This window comes from Oncorhynchus gorbuscha, unplaced genomic scaffold (genome assembly GCF_021184085.1).
Source record: "Oncorhynchus gorbuscha isolate QuinsamMale2020 ecotype Even-year unplaced genomic scaffold, OgorEven_v1.0 Un_scaffold_706, whole genome shotgun sequence".
In the NCBI taxonomy this organism is placed as follows: Eukaryota; Metazoa; Chordata; class Actinopteri; order Salmoniformes; family Salmonidae; genus Oncorhynchus; species Oncorhynchus gorbuscha.
In genome coordinates this window covers 177,884-199,852 of record NW_025745774.1, presented here as the reverse complement: position 1 = coordinate 199,852, position 21,969 = coordinate 177,884, and the positions used below count along the sequence as shown (strand labels likewise).

The window sequence follows — 21,969 nt, the reverse complement described above, 5'->3', positions numbered from 1 at the left end:
CTGAAGAGTAGGGCACGTAGAGTCTTCTCTCTGAGTTGAGATAATGACCCCTGAAAAGATGGAAGCTAGAGTCTTCTCTCTGAGTTGAGATAATGACCCCTGAAGAGATGGCACGTAGAGTCTTCTCTGCTGAGTTGAGATAATGACCCCTGAAGAGTAGGGCATGTAGAGTCTTCTCTCTGAGTTGAGATAATGACCCCTGAAGAGTAGGGCACGTAGAGTCTTCTCTGAGTTGAGATAATGACCCCTGAAGAGTAGGGCACGTAGAGTCTTCTCTGCTGAGTTGAGATAATGACCCCTGAAAAGATGGAAGCTAGAGTCTTCTCTCTGAGTTGAGATAATGACCCCTGAAGAGATGAGCACGTAGAGTCTTCTCTCTGAGTTGAGATAATGACCCCTGAAAAGATGGAAGCTAGAGTCTTCTCTCTGAGTTGAGATAATGACCCCTGAAGAGATGAGCACGTAGAGTCTTCTCTCTGAGTTGAGATAATGACCCCTGAAAAGATGGAAGCTAGAGTCTTCTCTCTGAGTTGAGATAATGACCCCTGAAGAGATGGAAGCTAGAGTCTTCTCTCTGAGTTGAGATAATGACCCCTGAAGAGATGAGCACGTAGAGTCTTCTCTCTGAGTTGAGATAATGACCCCTGAAGAGTAGGGCACGTAGAGTCTTCTCTGCTGAGTTGAGATAATGACCCCTGAAGAGTAGGGCACGTAGAGTCTTCTCTGCTGAGTTGAGATAATGACCCCTGAAGAGTAGGGCACGTAGAGTCTTCTCTCTGAGTTGAGATAATGACCCCTGAAGAGTAGGGCACATAGAGTCTTCTCTCTGAGTTGAGATAATGACCCCTGAAGAGTAGGGCACGTAGAGTCTTCTCTCTGAGTTGAGATAATGACCCCTGAAGAGTAGGGCACGTAGAGTCTTCTCTCTGAGTTGAGATAATGACCCCTGAAAAGATGGAAGCTAGAGTCTTCTCTCTGAGTTGAGATAATGACCCCTGAAGAGATGGAAGCTAGAGTCTTCTCTCTGAGTTGAGATAATGACCCCTGAAGAGATGAGCACGTAGAGTCTTCTCTGCTGAGTTGAGATAATGACCCCTGAAGAGTAGGGCACGTAGAGTCTTCTCTCTGAGTTGAGATAATGACCCCTGAAAAGATGGAAGCTAGAGTCTTCTCTCTGAGTTGAGATAATGACCCCTGAAGAGATGGCACGTAGAGTCTTCTCTGCTGAGTTGAGATAATGACCCCTGAAGAGATGGCACGTAGAGTCTTCTCTGCTGAGTTGAGATAATGACCCCTGAAGAGTAGGGCACGTAGAGTCTTCTCTCTGAGTTGAGATAATGACCCCTGAAAAGATGGAAGCTAGAGTCTTCTCTCTGAGTTGAGATAATGACCCCTGAAGAGATGGCACGTAGAGTCTTCTCTGCTGAGTTGAGATAATGACCCCTGAAGAGTAGGGCATGTAGAGTCTTCTCTCTGAGTTGAGATAATGACCCCTGAAGAGTAGGGCACGTAGAGTCTTCTCTCTGAGTTGAGATAATGACCCCTGAAGAGTAGGGCACGTAGAGTCTTCTCTGCTGAGTTGAGATAATGACCCCTGAAAAGATGGAAGCTAGAGTCTTCTCTCTGAGTTGAGATAATGACCCCTGAAGAGATGAGCACGTAGAGTCTTCTCTCTGAGTTGAGATAATGACCCCTGAAAAGATGGAAGCTAGAGTCTTCTCTCTGAGTTGAGATAATGACCCCTGAAGAGATGAGCACGTAGAGTCTTCTCTCTGAGTTGAGATAATGACCCCTGAAAAGATGGAAGCTAGAGTCTTCTCTCTGAGTTGAGATAATGACCCCTGAAGAGATGGAAGCTAGAGTCTTCTCTCTGAGTTGAGATAATGACCCCTGAAGAGATGAGCACGTAGAGTCTTCTCTCTGAGTTGAGATAATGACCCCTGAAGAGTAGGGCACGTAGAGTCTTCTCTGCTGAGTTGAGATAATGACCCCTGAAGAGTAGGGCACGTAGAGTCTTCTCTCTGAGTTGAGATAATGACCCCTGAAAAGATGGAAGCTAGAGTCTTCTCTCTGAGTTGAGATAATGACCCCTGAAGAGATGGCACGTAGAGTCTTCTCTGCTGAGTTGAGATAATGACCCCTGAAGAGTAGGGCACGTAGAGTCTTCTCTCTGAGTTGAGATAATGACCCCTGAAAAGATGGAAGCTAGAGTCTTCTCTCTGAGTTGAGATAATGACCCCTGAAAAGATGGAAGCTAGAGTCTTCTCTCTGAGTTGAGATAATGACCCCTGAAGAGATGAGCACGTAGAATCTTCTCTGCTGAGTTGAGATAATGACCCCTGAAGAGTAGGGCACGTAGAATCTTCTCTGCTGAGTTGAGATAATGACCCCTGAAGAGTAGGGCACGTAGAGTCTTCTCTCTGAGTTGAGATAATGACCCCTGAAGAGTAGGGCACGTAGAGTCTTCTCTCTGAGTTGAGATAATGACCCCTGAAGAGTAGGGCACGTAGAGTCTTCTCTCTGAGTTGAGATAATGACCCCTGAAGAGTAGGGCACGTAGAGTCTTCTCTCTGAGTTGAGATAATGACCCCTGAAGAGTAGGGCACGTAGAGTCTTCTCTGCTGAGTTGAGATAATGACCCCTGAAGAGTAGGGCACGTAGAGTCTTCTCTCTGAGTTGAGATAATGACCCCTGAAAAGATGGAAGCTAGAGTCTTCTCTCTGAGTTGAGATAATGACCCCTGAAAAGATGGAAGCTAGAGTCTTCTCTCTGAGTTGAGATAATGACCCCTGAAGAGATGAGCACGTAGAGTCTTCTCTCTGAGTTGAGATAATGACCCCTGAAAAGATGGAAGCTAGAGTCTTCTCTCTGAGTTGAGATAATGACCCCTGAAGAGATGAGCACGTAGAGTCTTCTCTCTGAGTTGAGATAATGACCCCTGAAAAGATGGAAGCTAGAGTCTTCTCTCTGAGTTGAGATAATGACCCCTGAAGAGATGGAAGCTAGAGTCTTCTCTCTGAGTTGAGATAATGACCCCTGAAAAGATGGAAGCTAGAGTCTTCTCTCTGAGTTGAGATAATGACCCCTGAAGAGTAGGGCACGTAGAGTCTTCTCTCTGAGTTGAGATAATGACCCCTGAAGAGTAGGGCACGTAGAGTCTTCTCTCTGAGTTGAGATAATGACCCCTGAAAAGATGGAAGCTAGAGTCTTCTCTCTGAGTTGAGATAATGACCCCTGAAGAGATGGAAGCTAGAGTCTTCTCTCTGAGTTGAGATAATGACCCCTGAAAAGATGGAAGCTAGAGTCTTCTCTCTGAGTTGAGATAATGACCCCTGAAGAGTAGGGCACGTAGAGTCTTCTCTCTGAGTTGAGATAATGACCCCTGAAGAGTAGGGCACGTAGAGTCTTCTCTCTGAGTTGAGATAATGACCCCTGAAGAGATGGCAGCTAGAGTCTTCTCTGCTGAGTTGAGATAATGACCCCTGAAGAGATGAGCACGTAGAATCTTCTCTGTTGAGTTGAGATAATGACCCCTGAAGAGTAGGGCACGTAGAGTCTTCTCTCTGAGTTGAGATAATGACCCCTGAAGAGTAGGGCACGTAGAGTCTTCTCTCTGAGTTGAGATAATGACCCCTGAAGAGATGAGCACGTAGAATCTTCTCTGTTGAGTTGAGATAATGACCCCTGAAGAGTAGGGCACGTAGAGTCTTCTCTCTGAGTTGAGATAATGACCCCTGAAGAGTAGGGCACGTAGAGTCTTCTCTGATTTGAGATAATGACCCCTGAAGAGTAGGGCACATAGAGTCTTCTCTCTGAGTTGAGATAATGACCCCTGAAGAGATGGAAGCTAGAGTCTTCTCTCTGAGTTGAGATAATGACCCCTGAAGAGTAGGGCACGTAGAGTCTTCTCTGATTTGAGATAATGACCCCTGAAGAGTAGGGCACGTAGAGTCTTCTCTCTGAGTTGAGATAATGACCCCTGAAGAGATGGAAGCTAGAGTCTTCTCTCTGAGTTGAGATAATGACCCCTGAAGAGTAGGGCACGTAGAGTCTTCTCTCTGAGTTGAGATAATGACCCCTGAAGAGTAGGGCACGTAGAGTCTTCTCTCTGAGTTGAGATAATGACCCCTGAAGAGTAGGGCACGTAGAGTCTTCTCTCTGAGTTGAGATAATGACCCCTGAAGAGTAGGGCACGTAGAGTCTTCTCTCTGAGTTGAGATAATGACCCCTGAAGAGATGGCACGTAGAGTCTTCTCTCTGAGTTGAGATAATGACCCCTGAAGAGTAGGGCACGTAGAGTCTTCTCTCTGAGTTGAGATAATGGCCCCTGAAGAGTAGGGCACGTAGAGTCTTCTCTCTGAGTTGAGATAATGACCCCTGAAGAGTAGGGCACGTAGAGTCTTCTCTCTGAGTTGAGATAATGACCCCTGAAGAGTAGGGCACGTAGAGTCTTCTCTCTGAGTTGAGATAATGACCCCTGAAAAGATGGAAGCTAGAGTCTTCTCTCTGAGTTGAGATAATGACCCCTGAAGAGATGGCACGTAGAGTCTTCTCTGCTGAGTTGAGATAATGACCCCTGAAGAGTAGGGCACGTAGAGTCTTCTCTCTGAGTTGAGATAATGACCCCTGAAAAGATGGAAGCTAGAGTCTTCTCTCTGAGTTGAGATAATGACCCCTGAAAAGATGGAAGCTAGAGTCTTCTCTCTGAGTTGAGATAATGACCCCTGAAGAGATGAGCACGTAGAATCTTCTCTGCTGAGTTGAGATAATGACCCCTGAAGAGTAGGGCACGTAGAATCTTCTCTGCTGAGTTGAGATAATGACCCCTGAAGAGTAGGGCACGTAGAGTCTTCTCTCTGAGTTGAGATAATGACCCCTGAAGAGTAGGGCACGTAGAGTCTTCTCTCTGAGTTGAGATAATGACCCCTGAAGAGTAGGGCACGTAGAGTCTTCTCTCTGAGTTGAGATAATGACCCCTGAAGAGTAGGGCACGTAGAGTCTTCTCTCTGAGTTGAGATAATGACCCCTGAAGAGTAGGGCACGTAGAGTCTTCTCTGCTGAGTTGAGATAATGACCCCTGAAGAGTAGGGCACGTAGAGTCTTCTCTCTGAGTTGAGATAATGACCCCTGAAAAGATGGAAGCTAGAGTCTTCTCTCTGAGTTGAGATAATGACCCCTGAAAAGATGGAAGCTAGAGTCTTCTCTCTGAGTTGAGATAATGACCCCTGAAGAGATGAGCACGTAGAGTCTTCTCTCTGAGTTGAGATAATGACCCCTGAAAAGATGGAAGCTAGAGTCTTCTCTCTGAGTTGAGATAATGACCCCTGAAGAGATGAGCACGTAGAGTCTTCTCTCTGAGTTGAGATAATGACCCCTGAAAAGATGGAAGCTAGAGTCTTCTCTCTGAGTTGAGATAATGACCCCTGAAGAGATGGAAGCTAGAGTCTTCTCTCTGAGTTGAGATAATGACCCCTGAAAAGATGGAAGCTAGAGTCTTCTCTCTGAGTTGAGATAATGACCCCTGAAGAGTAGGGCACGTAGAGTCTTCTCTCTGAGTTGAGATAATGACCCCTGAAGAGTAGGGCACGTAGAGTCTTCTCTCTGAGTTGAGATAATGACCCCTGAAAAGATGGAAGCTAGAGTCTTCTCTCTGAGTTGAGATAATGACCCCTGAAGAGATGGAAGCTAGAGTCTTCTCTCTGAGTTGAGATAATGACCCCTGAAAAGATGGAAGCTAGAGTCTTCTCTCTGAGTTGAGATAATGACCCCTGAAGAGTAGGGCACGTAGAGTCTTCTCTCTGAGTTGAGATAATGACCCCTGAAGAGTAGGGCACGTAGAGTCTTCTCTCTGAGTTGAGATAATGACCCCTGAAGAGATGGCAGCTAGAGTCTTCTCTGCTGAGTTGAGATAATGACCCCTGAAGAGATGAGCACGTAGAATCTTCTCTGTTGAGTTGAGATAATGACCCCTGAAGAGTAGGGCACGTAGAGTCTTCTCTCTGAGTTGAGATAATGACCCCTGAAGAGTAGGGCACGTAGAGTCTTCTCTCTGAGTTGAGATAATGACCCCTGAAGAGATGAGCACGTAGAATCTTCTCTGTTGAGTTGAGATAATGACCCCTGAAGAGTAGGGCACGTAGAGTCTTCTCTCTGAGTTGAGATAATGACCCCTGAAGAGTAGGGCACGTAGAGTCTTCTCTGATTTGAGATAATGACCCCTGAAGAGTAGGGCACATAGAGTCTTCTCTCTGAGTTGAGATAATGACCCCTGAAGAGATGGAAGCTAGAGTCTTCTCTCTGAGTTGAGATAATGACCCCTGAAGAGTAGGGCACGTAGAGTCTTCTCTGATTTGAGATAATGACCCCTGAAGAGTAGGGCACGTAGAGTCTTCTCTCTGAGTTGAGATAATGACCCCTGAAGAGATGGAAGCTAGAGTCTTCTCTCTGAGTTGAGATAATGACCCCTGAAGAGTAGGGCACGTAGAGTCTTCTCTCTGAGTTGAGATAATGACCCCTGAAGAGTAGGGCACGTAGAGTCTTCTCTCTGAGTTGAGATAATGACCCCTGAAGAGTAGGGCACGTAGAGTCTTCTCTCTGAGTTGAGATAATGACCCCTGAAGAGTAGGGCACGTAGAGTCTTCTCTCTGAGTTGAGATAATGACCCCTGAAGAGATGGCACGTAGAGTCTTCTCTCTGAGTTGAGATAATGACCCCTGAAGAGTAGGGCACGTAGAGTCTTCTCTCTGAGTTGAGATAATGACCCCTGAAGAGTAGGGCACGTAGAGTCTTCTCTCTGAGTTGAGATAATGACCCCTGAAGAGTAGGGCACGTAGAGTCTTCTCTCTGAGTTGAGATAATGACCCCTGAAGAGTAGGGCACGTAGAGTCTTCTCTCTGAGTTGAGATAATGACCCCTGAAGAGTAGGGCACGTAGAGTCTTCTCTCTGAGTTGAGATAATGACCCCTGAAGAGTAGGGCACGTAGAGTCTTCTCTCTGAGTTGAGATAATGACCCCTGAAAAGATGGAAGCTAGAGTCTTCTCTCTGAGTTGAGATAATGACCCCTGAAGAGTAGGGCACGTAGAGTCTTCTCTCTGAGTTGAGATAATGACCCCTGAAGAGTAGGGCACGTAGAGTCTTCTCTCTGAGTTGAGATAATGACCCCTGAAAAGATGGAAGCTAGAGTCTTCTCTCTGAGTTGAGATAATGACCCCTGAAGAGATGGAAGCTAGAGTCTTCTCTCTGAGTTGAGATAATGACCCCTGAAGAGTAGGGCACGTAGAGTCTTCTCTCTGAGTTGAGATAATGACCCCTGAAGAGTAGGGCACGTAGAGTCTTCTCTCTGAGTTGAGATAATGACCCCTGAAAAGATGGAAGCTAGAGTCTTCTCTCTGAGTTGAGATAATGACCCTGAAGAGATGGAAGCTAGAGTCTTCTCTCTGAGTTGAGATAATGACCCCTGAAGAGTAGGGCACGTAGAGTCTTCTCTCTGAGTTGAGATAATGACCCCTGAAGAGTAGGGCACGTAGAGTCTTCTCTGCTGAGTTGAGATAATGACCCCTGAAGAGTAGGGCACGTAGAGTCTTCTCTCTGAGTTGAGATAATGACCCCTGAAGAGTAGGGCACGTAGAGTCTTCTCTCTGAGTTGAGATAATGACCCCTGAAGAGTAGGGCACGTAGAGTCTTCTCTCTGAGTTGAGATAATGACCCCTGAAGAGTAGGGCACGTAGAGTCTTCTCTCTGAGTTGAGATAATGACCCCTGAAGAGTAGGGCACGTAGAGTCTTCTCTCTGAGTTGAGATAATGACCCCTGAAAAGATGGAAGCTAGAGTCTTCTCTCTGAGTTGAGATAATGACCCCTGAAGAGATGAGGACGTAGAATCTTCTCTGCTGAGTTGAGATAATGACCCCTGAAGAGTAGGGCACGTAGAGTCTTCTCTCTGAGTTGAGATAATGACCCCTGAAGAGTAGGGCACGTAGAGTCTTCTCTCTGAGTTGAGATAATGACCCCTGAAGAGATGAGCACGTAGAGTCTTCTCTCTGAGTTGAGATAATGACCCCTGAAGAGTAGGGCACGTAGAGTCTTCTCTCTGAGTTGAGATAATGACCCCTGAAGAGTAGGGCACGTAGAGTCTTCTCTCTGAGTTGAGATAATGACCCCTGAAGAGTAGGGCACGTAGAGTCTTCTCTCTGAGTTGAGATAATGACCCCTGAAGACATGGCACGTAGAGTCTTCTCTCTGAGTTGAGATAATGACCCCTGAAGAGTAGGGCACGTAGAGTCTTCTCTCTGAGTTGAGATAATGACCCCTGAAGAGTAGGGCACGTAGAGTCTTCTCTCTGAGTTGAGATAATGACCCCTGAAGAGTAGGGCACGTAGAGTCTTCTCTCTGAGTTGAGATAATGACCCCTGAAGAGTAGGGCACATAGAGTCTTCTCTCTGAGTTGAGATAATGACCCCTGAAGAGTAGGGCACGTAGAGTCTTCTCTCTGAGTTGAGATAATGACCCCTGAAAAGATGGAAGCTAGAGTCTTCTCTCTGAGTTGAGATAATGACCCCTGAAGAGATGGAAGCTAGAGTCTTCTCTCTGAGTTGAGATAATGACCCCTGAAGAGATGAGCACGTAGAGTCTTCTCTGCTGAGTTGAGATAATGACCCCTGAAGAGTAGGGCACGTAGAGTCTTCTCTCTGAGTTGAGATAATGACCCCTGAAAAGATGGAAGCTAGAGTCTTCTCTCTGAGTTGAGATAATGACCCCTGAAGAGTAGGGCACGTAGAGTCTTCTCTCTGAGTTGAGATAATGACCCCTGAAGAGATGGCACGTAGAGTCTTCTCTGCTGAGTTGAGATAATGACCCCTGAAGAGTAGGGCACGTAGAGTCTTCTCTCTGAGTTGAGATAATGACCCCTGAAAAGATGGAAGCTAGAGTCTTCTCTCTGAGTTGAGATAATGACCCCTGAAGAGATGGCACGTAGAGTCTTCTCTGCTGAGTTGAGATAATGACCCCTGAAGAGATGGCACGTAGAGTCTTCTCTGCTGAGTTGAGATAATGACCCCTGAAGAGTAGGGCACGTAGAGTCTTCTCTCTGAGTTGAGATAATGACCCCTGAAAAGATGGAAGCTAGAGTCTTCTCTCTGAGTTGAGATAATGACCCCTGAAGAGATGGCACGTAGAGTCTTCTCTCTGAGTTGAGATAATGACCCCTGAAGAGTAGGGCACGTAGAGTCTTCTCTGAGTTGAGATAATGACCCCTGAAGAGTAGGGCACGTAGAGTCTTCTCTCTGAGTTGAGATAATGACCCCTGAAGAGTAGGGCACGTAGAGTCTTCTCTGCTGAGTTGAGATAATGACCCCTGAAAAGATGGAAGCTAGAGTCTTCTCTCTGAGTTGAGATAATGACCCCTGAAGAGTAGGGCACGTAGAGTCTTCTCTGAGTTGAGATAATGACCCCTGAAGAGTAGGGCACGTAGAGTCTTCTCTCTGAGTTGAGATAATGACCCCTGAAGAGTAGGGCACGTAGAGTCTTCTCTGCTGAGTTGAGATAATGACCCCTGAAGAGTAGGGCACGTAGAGTCTTCTCTCTGAGTTGAGATAATGACCCCTGAAGAGTAGGGCACGTAGAGTCTTCTCTGAGTTGAGATAATGACCCCTGAAGAGTAGGGCACGTAGAGTCTTCTCTGCTGAGTTGAGATAATGACCCCTGAAAAGATGGAAGCTAGAGTCTTCTCTCTGAGTTGAGATAATGACTCCTGAAGAGATGAAAGCTAGAGTCTTCTCTCTGAGTTGAGATAATGACCCCTGAAGAGATGGAAGCTAGAGTCTTCTCTCTGAGTTGAGATAATGACCCCTGAAGAGATGAGCACGTAGAGTCTTCTCTCTGAGTTGAGATAATGACCCCTGAAAAGATGGAAGCTAGAGTCTTCTCTCTGAGTTGAGATAATGACCCCTGAAGAGATGGAAGCTAGAGTCTTCTCTGAGTTGAGATAATGACCCCTGAAGAGATGAGCACGTAGAGTCTTCTCTGCTGAGTTGAGATAATGACCCCTGAAGAGTAGGGCACGTAGAGTCTTCTCTCTGAGTTGAGATAATGACCCCTGAAAAGATGGAAGCTAGAGTCTTCTCTCTGAGTTGAGATAATGACCCCTGAAGAGATGGCACGTAGAGTCTTCTCTGCTGAGTTGAGATAATGACCCCTGAAGAGTAGGGCACGTAGAGTCTTCTCTCTGAGTTGAGATAATGACCCCTGAAAAGATGGAAGCTAGAGTCTTCTCTCTGAGTTGAGATAATGACCCCTGAAAAGATGGAAGCTAGAGTCTTCTCTCTGAGTTGAGATAATGACCCCTGAAGAGTAGGGCACGTAGAGTCTTCTCTCTGAGTTGAGATAATGACCCCTGAAGAGTAGGGCACGTAGAGTCTTCTCTCTGAGTTGAGATAATGACCCCTGAAGAGTAGGGCACGTAGAGTCTTCTCTCTGAGTTGAGATAATGACCCCTGAAGAGTAGGGCACGTAGAGTCTTCTCTCTGAGTTGAGATAATGACCCCTGAAGAGTAGGGCACGTAGAGTCTTCTCTGCTGAGTTGAGATAATGACCCCTGAAGAGTAGGGCACGTAGAGTCTTCTCTCTGAGTTGAGATAATGACCCCTGAAAAGATGGAAGCTAGAGTCTTCTCTCTGAGTTGAGATAATGACCCCTGAAGAGATGGAAGCTAGAGTCTTCTCTCTGAGTTGAGATAATGACCCCTGAAGAGATGAGCACGTAGAATCTTCTCTGCTGAGTTGAGATAATGACCCCTGAAGAGTAGGGCACGTAGAGTCTTCTCTCTGAGTTGAGATAATGACCCCTGAAGAGTAGGGCACGTAGAGTCTTCTCTCTGAGTTGAGATAATGACCCCTGAAGAGATGGCACGTAGAGTCTTCTCTGCTGAGTTGAGATAATGACCCCTGAAGAGTAGGGCACGTAGAGTCTTCTCTCTGAGTTGAGATAATGACCCCTGAAAAGATGGAAGCTAGAGTCTTCTCTCTGAGTTGAGATAATGACCCCTGAAGAGATGGCACGTAGAGTCTTCTCTGCTGAGTTGAGATAATGACCCCTGAAGAGTAGGGCACGTAGAGTCTTCTCTCTGAGTTGAGATAATGACCCCTGAAGAGTAGGGCACGTAGAGTCTTCTCTGCTGAGTTGAGATAATGACCCCTGAAAAGATGGAAGCTAGAGTCTTCTCTCTGAGTTGAGATAATGACCCCTGAAGAGATGGAAGCTAGAGTCTTCTCTCTGAGTTGAGATAATGACCCCTGAAGAGATGAGCACGTAGAGTCTTCTCTCTGAGTTGAGATAATGACCCCTGAAAAGATGGAAGCTAGAGTCTTCTCTCTGAGTTGAGATAATGACCCCTGAAGAGATGAGCACGTAGAGTCTTCTCTCTGAGTTGAGATAATGACCCCTGAAAAGATGGAAGCTAGAGTCTTCTCTCTGAGTTGAGATAATGACCCCTGAAGAGATGGAAGCTAGAGTCTTCTCTCTGAGTTGAGATAATGACCCCTGAAAAGATGGAAGCTAGAGTCTTCTCTCTGAGTTGAGATAATGACCCCTGAAGAGTAGGGCACGTAGAGTCTTCTCTCTGAGTTGAGATAATGACCCCTGAAGAGTAGGGCACGTAGAGTCTTCTCTGCTGAGTTGAGATAATGACCCCTGAAGAGATGGAAGCTAGAGTCTTCTCTCTGAGTTGAGATAATGACCCCTGAAGAGTAGGGCACGTAGAGTCTTCTCTCTGAGTTGAGATAATGACCCCTGAAGAGTAGGGCACGTAGAGTCTTCTCTGCTGAGTTGAGATAATGACCCCTGAAGAGATGGAAGCTAGAGTCTTCTCTCTGAGTTGAGATAATGACCCCTGAAGAGTAGGGCACGTAGAGTCTTCTCTCTGAGTTGAGATAATGACCCCTGAAGAGTAGGGCACGTAGAGTCTTCTCTCTGAGTTGAGATAATGACCCCTGAAGAGTAGGGCACGTAGAGTCTTCTCTCTGAGTTGAGATAATGACCCCTGAAGAGTAGGGCACGTAGAGTCTTCTCTCTGAGTTGAGATAATGACCCCTGAAGAGTAGGGCACGTAGAGTCTTCTCTGTTGAGTTGAGATAATGACCCCTGAAGAGTAGGGCACGTAAAGTCTTCTCTCTGAGTTGAGATAATGACCCCTGAAGAGTAGGGCACGTAGAGTCTTCTCTCTGAGTTGAGATAATGACCCCTGAAGAGATGAGCACGTAGAGTCTTCTCTGCTGAGTTGAGATAATGACCCCTGAAGAGATGGAAGCTAGAGTCTTCTCTCTGAGTTGAGATAATGACCCCTGAAGAGTAGGGCACGTAGAGTCTTCTCTCTGAGTTGAGATAATGACCCCTGAAGAGTAGGGCACGTAGAGTCTTCTCTCTGAGTTGAGATAATGACCCCTGAAGAGATGGCACGTAGAGTCTTCTCTGCTGAGTTGAGATAATGACCCCTGAAGAGTAGGGCACGTAGAGTCTTCTCTCTGAGTTGAGATAATGACCCCTGAAGAGTAGGGCACATAGAGTCTTCTCTCTGAGTTGAGATAATGACCCCTGAAGAGATGGAAGCTAGAGTCTTCTCTCTGAGTTGAGATAATGACCCCTGAAGAGATGAGCACGTAGAGTCTTCTCTCTGAGTTGAGATAATGACCCCTGAAGAGTAGGGCACGTAGAGTCTTCTCTCTGAGTTGAGATAATGACCCCTGAAGAGTAGGGCACGTAGAGTCTTCTCTCTGAGTTGAGATAATGACCCCTGAAGAGATGGCAGCTAGAGTCTTCTCTCTGAGTTGAGATAATGACCCCTGAAGAGTAGGGCACGTAGAGTCTTCTCTCTGAGTTGAGATAATGACCCCTGAAGAGATGGCAGCTAGAGTCTTCTCTCTGAGTTGAGATAATGACCCCTGAAGAGTAGGGCACATAGAGTCTTCTCTCTGAGTTGAGATAATGACCCCTGAAGAGATGGAAGCTAGAGTCTTCTCTCTGAGTTGAGATAATGACCCCTGAAGAGATGAGCACGTAGAGTCTTCTCTCTGAGTTGAGATAATGACCCCTGAAGAGTAGGGCACGTAGAGTCTTCTCTCTGAGTTGAGATAATGACCCCTGAAGAGTAGGGCACGTAGAGTCTTCTCTCTGAGTTGAGATAATGACCCCTGAAGAGATGGCAGCTAGAGTCTTCTCTCTGAGTTGAGATAATGACCCCTGAAGAGTAGGGCACGTAGAGTCTTCTCTCTGAGTTGAGATAATGACCCCTGAAGAGTAGGGCACGTAGAGTCTTCTCTCTGAGTTGAGATAATGACCCCTGAAGAGTAGGGCACGTAGAGTCTTCTCTCTGAGTTGAGATAATGACCCCTGAAGAGTAGGGCACGTAGAGTCTTCTCTCTGAGTTGAGATAATGACCCCTGAAGAGTAGGGCACGTAGAGTCTTCTCTCTGAGTTGAGATAATGACCCCTGAAGAGTAGGGCACGTAGAGTCTTCTCTCTGAGTTGAGATAATGACCCCTGAAGAGTAGGGCACGTAGAGTCTTCTCTCTGAGTTGAGATAATGACCCCTGAAGAGTAGGGCACGTAGAGTCTTCTCTCTGAGTTGAGATAATGACCCCTGAAGAGATGGAAGCTAGAGTCTTCTCTCTGAGTTGAGATAATGACCCCTGAAGAGATGGAAGCTAGAGTCTTCTCTCTGAGTTGAGATAATGACCCCTGAAGAGTAGGGCACATAGAGTCTTCTCTCTGAGTTGAGATAATGACCCCTGAAGAGTAGGGCACGTAGAGTCTTCTCTGATTTGAGATAATGACCCCTGAAGAGTAGGGCACGTAGAGTCTTCTCTCTGAGTTGAGATAATGACCCCTGAAGAGTAGGGCACGTAGAGTCTTCTCTCTGAGTTGAGATAATGACCCCTGAAGAGTAGGGCACGTAGAGTCTTCTCTCTGAGTTGAGATAATGACCCCTGAAGAGTAGGGCACGTAGAGTCTACTCTCTGAGTTGAGATAATGACCCCTGAAGAGTAGGGCACGTAGAGTCTTCTCTCTGAGTTGAGATAATGACCCCTGAAGAGTAGGGCACGTAGAGTCTTCTCTCTGAGTTGAGATAATGACCCCTGAAGAGTAGGGCACGTAGAGTCTTCTCTCTGAGTTGAGATAATGACCCCTGAAGAGTAGGGCACGTAGAGTCTTCTCTCTGATTTGAGATAATGACCCCTGAAGAGTAGGGCACGTAGAGTCTTCTCTCTGAGTTGAGATAATGACCCCTGAAGAGTAGGGCACGTAGAGTCTTCTCTCTGAGTTGAGATAATGACCCCTGAAGAGTAGGGCACGTAGAGTCTTCTCTCTGAGTTGAGATAATGACCCCTGAAGAGATGGCAGCTAGAGTCTTCTCTCTGAGTTGAGATAATGACCCCTGAAGAGTAGGGCACGTAGAGTCTTCTCTCTGAGTTGAGATAATGACCCCTGAAGAGTAGGGCACGTAGAGTCTTCTCTCTGAGTTGAGATAATGACCCCTGAAGAGTAGGGCACGTAGAGTCTTCTCTCTGAGTTGAGATAATGACCCCTGAAGAGTAGGGCACGTAGAGTCTTCTCTCTGAGTTGAGATAATGACCCCTGAAGAGATGAGCACGTAGAGTCTTCTCTCTGAGTTGAGATAATGACCCCTGAAGAGTAGGGCACGTAGAGTCTTCTCTCTGAGTTGAGATAATGACCCCTGAAGAGTAGGGCACGTAGAGTCTTCTCTCTGAGTTGAGATAATGACCCCTGAAGAGTAGGGCACGTAGAGTCTTCTCTCTGAGTTGAGATAATGACCCCTGAAGAGTAGGGCACGTAGAGTCTTCTCTCTGAGTTGAGATAATGACCCCTGAAGAGTAGGGCACGTAGAGTCTTCTCTCTGAGTTGAGATAATGACCCCTGAAGAGTAGGGCACGTAGAGTCTTCTCTCTGAGTTGAGATAATGACCCCTGAAGAGATGAGCACGTAGAGTCTTCTCTCTGAGTTGAGATAATGACCCCTGAAGAGTAGGGCACGTAGAGTCTTCTCTGCTGAGTTGAGATAATGACCCCTGAAGAGTAGGGCACGTAGAGTCTTCTCTCTGAGTTGAGATAATGACCCCTGAAGAGTAGGGCACGTAGAGTCTTCTCTCTGAGTTGAGATAATGACCCCTGAAGAGTAGGGCACGTAGAGTCTTCTCTCTGAGTTGAGATAATGACCCCTGAAGAGTAGGGCACGTAGAGTCTTCTCTCTGAGTTGAGATAATGACCCCTGAAGAGTAGGGCACGTAGAGTCTTCTCTCTGAGTTGAGATAATGACCCCTGAAGAGTAGGGCACGTAGAGTCTTCTCTCTGAGTTGAGATAATGACCCCTGAAGAGTAGGGCACGTAGAGTCTTCTCTCTGAGTTGAGATAATGACCCCTGAAGAGTAGGGCACGTAGAGTCTTCTCTCTGAGTTGAGATAATGACCCCTGAAGAGTAGGGCACGTAGAGTCTTCTCTCTGAGTTGAGATAATGACCCCTGAAGAGTAGGGCACGTAGAGTCTTCTCTCTGAGTTGAGATAATGACCCCTGAAGAGTAGGGCACGTAGAGTCTTCTCTCTGAGTTGAGATAATGACCCCTGAAGAGATGGAAGCTAGAGTCTTCTCTCTGAGTTGAGATAATGACCCCTGAAGAGATGGAAGCTAGAGTCTTCTCTCTGAGTTGAGATAATGACCCCTGAAGAGTAGGGCACATAGAGTCTTCTCTCTGAGTTGAGATAATGACCCCTGAAGAGTAGGGCACGTAGAGTCTTCTCTGATTTGAGATAATGACCCCTGAAGAGTAGGGCACGTAGAGTCTTCTCTCTGAGTTGAGATAATGACCCCTGAAGAGTAGGGCACGTAGAGTCTTCTCTGAGTTGAGATAATGACCCCTGAAGAGTAGGGCACGTAGAGTCTTCTCTCTGAGTTGAGATAATGACCCCTGAAGAGTAGGGCACGTAGAGTCTTCTCTCTGAGTTGAGATAATGACCCCTGAAGAGTAGGGCACGTAGAGTCTTCTCTCTGAGTTGAGATAATGACCCCTGAAGAGTAGGGCACGTAGAGTCTTCTCTCTGAGTTGAGATAATGACCCCTGAAGAGTAGGGCACGTAGAGTCTACTCTCTGAGTTGAGATAATGACCCCTGAAGAGTAGGGCACGTAGAGTCTTCTCTCTGAGTTGAGATAATGACCCCTGAAGAGTAGGGCACGTAGAGTCTTCTCTGCTGAGTTGAGATAATGACCCCTGAAGAGTAGGGCACGTAGAGTCTTCTCTCTGAGTTGAGATAATGACCCCTGAAGAGTAGGGCACGTAGAGTCTTCTCTCTGAGTTGAGATAATGACCCCTGAAGAGTAGGGCACGTAGAGTCTTCTCTCTGAGTTGAGATAATGACCCCTGAAGAGTAGGGCACGTAGAGTCTTCTCTCTGAGTTGAGATAATGACCCCTGAAGAGTAGGGCACGTAGAGTCTTCTCTCTGAGTTGAGATAATGACCCCTGAAGAGTAGGGCACGTAGAGTCTTCTCTCTGAGTTGAGATAATGACCCCTGAAGAGTAGGGCACGTAGAGTCTTCTCTCTGAGTTGAGATAATGACCCCTGAAGAGATGGCAGCTAGAGTCTTCTCTCTGAGTTGAGATAATGACCCCTGAAGAGTAGGGCACGTAGAGTCTTCTCTCTGAGTTGAGATAATGACCCCTGAAGAGTAGGGCACGTAGAGTCTTCTCTCTGAGTTGAGATAATGACCCCTGAAGAGTAGGGCACGTAGAGTCTTCTCTCTGAGTTGAGATAATGACCCCTGAAGAGTAGGGCACGTAGAGTCTTCTCTCTGAGTTGAGATAATGACCCCTGAAGAGATGAGCACGTAGAGTCTTCTCTCTGAGTTGAGATAATGACCCCTGAAGAGTAGGGCACGTAGAGTCTTCTCTCTGAGTTGAGATAATGACCCCTGAAGAGTAGGGCACGTAGAGTCTTCTCTCTGAGTTGAGATAATGACCCCTGAAGAGTAGGGCACGTAGAGTCTTCTCTCTGAGTTGAGATAATGACCCCTGAAGAGTAGGGCACGTAGAGTCTTCTCTCTGAGTTGAGATAATGACCCCTGAAGAGTAGGGCACGTAGAGTCTTCTCTCTGAGTTGAGATAATGACCCCTGAAGAGTAGGGCACGTAGAGTCTTCTCTCTGAGTTGAGATAATGACCCCTGAAGAGTAGGGCACGTAGAGTCTTCTCTCTGAGTTGAGATAATGACCCCTGAAGAGTAGGGCACGTAGAGTCTTCTCTCTGAGTTGAGATAATGACCCCTGAAGAGATGGAAGCTAGAGTCTTCTCTCTGAGTTGAGATAATGACCCCTGAAGAGTAGGGCACGTAGAGTCTTCTCTCTGAGTTGAGATAATGACCCCTGAAGAGTAGGGCACGTAGAGTCTTCTCTCTGAGTTGAGATAATGACCCCTGAAGAGTAGGGCACGTAGAGTCTTCTCTCTGAGTTGAGATAATGACCCCTGAAGAGTAGGGCACGTAGAGTCTTCTCTCTGAGTTGAGATAATGACCCCTGAAGAGTAGGGCACGTAGAGTCTTCTCTCTGAGTTGAGATAATGACCCCTGAAGAGTAGGGCACGTAGAGTCTTCTCTCTGAGTTGAGATAATGACCCCTGAAGAGTAGGGCACGTAGAGTCTTCTCTCTGAGTTGAGATAATGACCCCTGAAGAGTAGGGCACGTAGAGTCTTCTCTCTGAGTTGAGATAATGACCCCTGAAGAGTAGGGCACGTAGAGTCTTCTCTCTGAGTTGAGATAATGACCCCTGAAGAGTAGGGCACGTAGAGTCTTCTCTGCTGAGTTGACACAATCTTGTGCAATTCAAACTTTCTCACACGTCGTTCATTGACATTAATGGCAGACTTGTGGATCTCAAGTTGGACCAATCAGATGATAATGATAAGGCTCATCGGTCTCATATCTGGTGTAATTTACCAGAGATTGACAACATTTTTTTTATTTGATTTATTTAACGAGGCAAGTGCGTTAAGAACAAATGCTTTATATACAATGACGGCCTACCCTGGCCAAACCCTAAACCCGGACGACACTGGGGCCAATGACGGCCTACCCTGGCCAAACCCTAAACCCGGACGACACTGGGGCCAATGACGGCCTACCCTGGCCAAACCCTAAACCCGGACGACACTGGGGCCAATGACGGCCTACCCTGGCCAAACCCTAAACCCGGACGACACTGGGGCCAATGACGGCCTACCCTGGCCAAACCCTAACCCCGGACGACGCTGGGGCCAATTGTGCTCCGCCCTTTTGAACTCCCAATCACGGCCGGTTGTGATACAGCCTGGAATCGAACCAGGGGACGTATGTAATGACGCCTGTAGCACCGAGACGCAGTGCCTCTTAGACCTCTTCTCCACTCTGGAGCCCCTGTTATAATGGAACATGGTGTACATCTCTAGCTTTTTTTTCTCCTCGTGTGGTTTGTGTGATCATGCAGCGACACCCGTAAAACACTGAGGATGCTAATCAGCATGGCTTTTCAGTAGGCAGCTCCTCAAGACCACATACTGTCCTCATTACACCCGTAAAACACTGAGGATGTTAATCAGCATGGCTTTTCAGTAGGCAGCTCCTCAAGACCACATACTGTCCTCATTACACCCGTAAAACACTGAGGATGTTAATCAGCATGGCTTTTCAGTAGGCAGCTCCTCAGGACCACATACTGTCCTTATTACACGCGTAAAACACTGAGGATGTTAATCAGCATGGCTTTTCAGTAGGCAGCTCCTCAGGACCACATACTGTCCTCATTACACCAATCTTTTCACCATCATTTTCTAGGAGGTTTTTCTATTTTCTGAGTATAGCTGGGTGGGATCCGTGTGAAATGACACCATTTTGTTTCCCCAGTGTGATATAAGCAAAGGTTTAAGCAACAAAATTGCCAAGAAGGAGGAAGAATCTCTGGTAACAAAGTTCTCAAAAAAAAAAACACAACTGTCTCTTGTTGATTTTGCATCTTGTTTCCTTTCCGGTATTTCTGTATTTCCTGTTCCTTTTGAAGGTTCCTCATTCATATCGTTCATCCCCGCCCCGCCCCTCTCCGCTTCCTGATTTGTTTTTTTTCCTTCAACACAGTAAAAAAAAAAAAAAAAAAAAAAAAGCCTAAATTAGGAGAGCGGCCATCTTGCTTTTCCCGAGCTCTTCCATCCCCTTGTGTCCTTCTGCTGTGGCTCAGATGGAAAGTGGGGAAGCAGCCACGCCTGGACCCCTATAGCGCTCTCTGCCATGCTGTTCCCTCAGTCAGGCAGAGGTGTTGCTGCTGTTCGGTTGTCACTGTTTCAGTGGGTGTTGCTGGAGACATGACACTGTCCCCCTTGTTGTCTCATCTGTCTCATGTCCCTCAGCACTGAGCTTACAGTCCACCTCACTGTACTAACACACAGACAGACTGCCTGCTCCCATCCAGCTCCAAGCCCTCTGTAGTCTTAACTAGCCAACGTGGGGCCTTGTGGTTATGTATTGTAATACATTTGTCTTCAACAGGCATTATTAACACAGATGACATCATCCTGAATTTAATTAGACTTTGATAGAATACACCTACGGAAGGTGATCTTGGACCTGGTGCAGGAGTAGGTCTTCACCTCCAGGGTGGTGTTGAGTGTCTTGTAGCCCGATGGGCGCACGGTGGTCTGATTGGACAGGAAGGTGCAGTCTCTCAGGTCTCTCCTCTTCCTCCTCCTCTTCCTCCCTCCCTCCTGTAGGAAAAAGAGATGGAGAAACAGAAGCTGCTATATCAGCAGGCCAGGTTACACGACCGAGGTGCTGCAGAGATGGTGCTGCAGACTATCAGCGCCAGCAAAGGTAAGCTCTCTGAGTACAATGGATGAACAGGATGTCCACCGAGTGGACAAAACATTAGGAACACCTTCCTAATGTTGGGTCGCTGCACCCCCCTACCCCCTTTTCGACCCTCAGAACAGACTCGATTCGTCGGGTCATGGACTCCACAAGGTGTCTAAAACAGTGACACAGGGGATGCTGGCCCATGTTGACTCTACAAGGTGTCTGAAAGAGTGACACATTGGGGATGCTGGTCCATGTTGACTCTACAAGGTGTCTGAAAGAGTGACACATTGGGGATGCTGGTCCATGTTGACTCCGATGCTTCCCACAGTTGTGTCAGGTTGGCTGGATGTCCTTTGGGTGGTGGACTATATTCTTGATACACAGGAAACTGTTGAGCATGAAAAACCCAGCAGCGTTGCAGTTCTTGGCAAAAACCGGTGCGCCCTGGACCCTACTACCACACCCTGTTCAAAGGCACTTGAATATTTAGTATTGCCCATTCACCCTCTGAATGTCACACACACAGTATCAAAGTCTCAATTGTCTCCAGGCTTAAAAATCCTTCTTTAACCCCCGTCTCCTCCCCTTCATCTACATGTCGCCTCCCCTTCATCTACACGTCTCCTCCCCTTCATCTGCATGTCTCCTCCCCCTCATCTACATGTCTCCTCCCCTTTATCTACATGTCTCCTCCACCTCATCGACATGTCCCCTCACCTTCATCTACATGTCCCCTCCCCTCATCTACATGTCCCCTCCCCTCATCTGCATGCCTCCTCCCCTTCATCTACATGTCCCCTCACCTTCATCTGAATGTCTCCTCCCCTTCATCTACATGTCTCCTCCCCTTCATCTACATGTCTCCTCCCCTTCATCTACATGTCTCCTCCCCTTCATCTACATGTCTCCTCCCCTTCATCTACATGGCTCCTCCCCCTCATCTACATGTCTCCCCCCTCATCTACATGTCTCCCCCCTCATCTACATGTCTCCTCCCCCTCATCTACATGTCTCCTCCCCCTCATCTACATGTCTCCTCCCCTTCATATACACTGATTGAAGTGGGATCATATCTTTCACCTGGATTCACCTGGTCAGTCTGTTATTGAAAGAGCAGCCATGTGTGATGAATACATTGGACATCTCAGTGACCCTTAACACACAGTAAAGCAGAGCTCTGTCCACAGTAGGTAGGTAGCTACGTCGTGACGTACTAGACCCAGTATAAAGATAACACACAGTAAAGCAGAGCTCTGTCCACAGTAGGTAGGTAGCTACGTTGTGACGTACTAGACCCAGTATAAAGATGACTCTCACAGTAAAGCAGAGCTCTGTCCACAGTAGGTAGGTAGCTACGTCGTGACGTACTAGACCCAGTATAAAGATAACACACAGTAAAGCAGAGCTCTGTCCACAGTAGGTAGGTAGCTACGTTGTGACGTACTAGACCCAGTATAAAGATAACACACAGTAAAGCAGAGCTCTGTCCACAGTAGGTAGGCAGCTACGTTGTGACGTACTAGACCCAGTATAAAGATAACACACAGTAAAGCAGAGCTCTGTCCACAGTAGGTAGGTAGCTACGTCGTGACGTACTAGACCCAGTATAAAGATGACTCTCACAGTAAAGCAGAGCTCTGTCCACAGTAGGTAGGCAGCTACGTTGTGACGTACTAGACCCAGTATAAAGATGACTCTCACAGTAAAGCAGAGCTCTGTCCACAGTAGGTAGGCAGCTACGTTGTGACGTACTAGACCCAGTATAAAGATGACTCTCACAGTAAAGCAGAGCTCTGTCCACAGTAGGTAGGCAGCTACGTTGTGACGTACTAGACCCAGTATAAAGATGACTCTCACAGTAAAGCAGAGCTCTGTCCACAGTAGGTAGGCAGCTACGTTGTGACGTACTAGACCCAGTATAAAGATAACACACAGTAAAGCAGAGCTCTGTCCACAGTAGGTAGGCAGCTACGTTGTGACGTACTAGACCCAGTATAAAGATGACTCTCACAGTAAAGCAGAGCTCTGTCCACAGTAGGTAGGCAGCTACGTTGTGACGTACTAGACCCAGTATAAAGATAACACACAGTAAAGCAG

General features: G+C 47.0%; 1 protein-coding gene across 1 annotated transcript in view; it reads left to right on the top strand.

The window, feature by feature from the left end:
• Nucleotides 1–21,969, top strand: part of LOC124019867 (ryanodine receptor 2-like) — a 64,763-nt gene that overhangs the window by 15,506 nt on the left and 27,288 nt on the right. Inside the window, exon 6 of the mRNA XM_046335307.1 lies at nucleotides 19,788–19,887. Coding sequence (XP_046191263.1) covers nucleotides 19,788–19,887 — 100 coding nt within the window. The remainder of the gene's footprint in view (nucleotides 1–19,787; nucleotides 19,888–21,969) is intronic.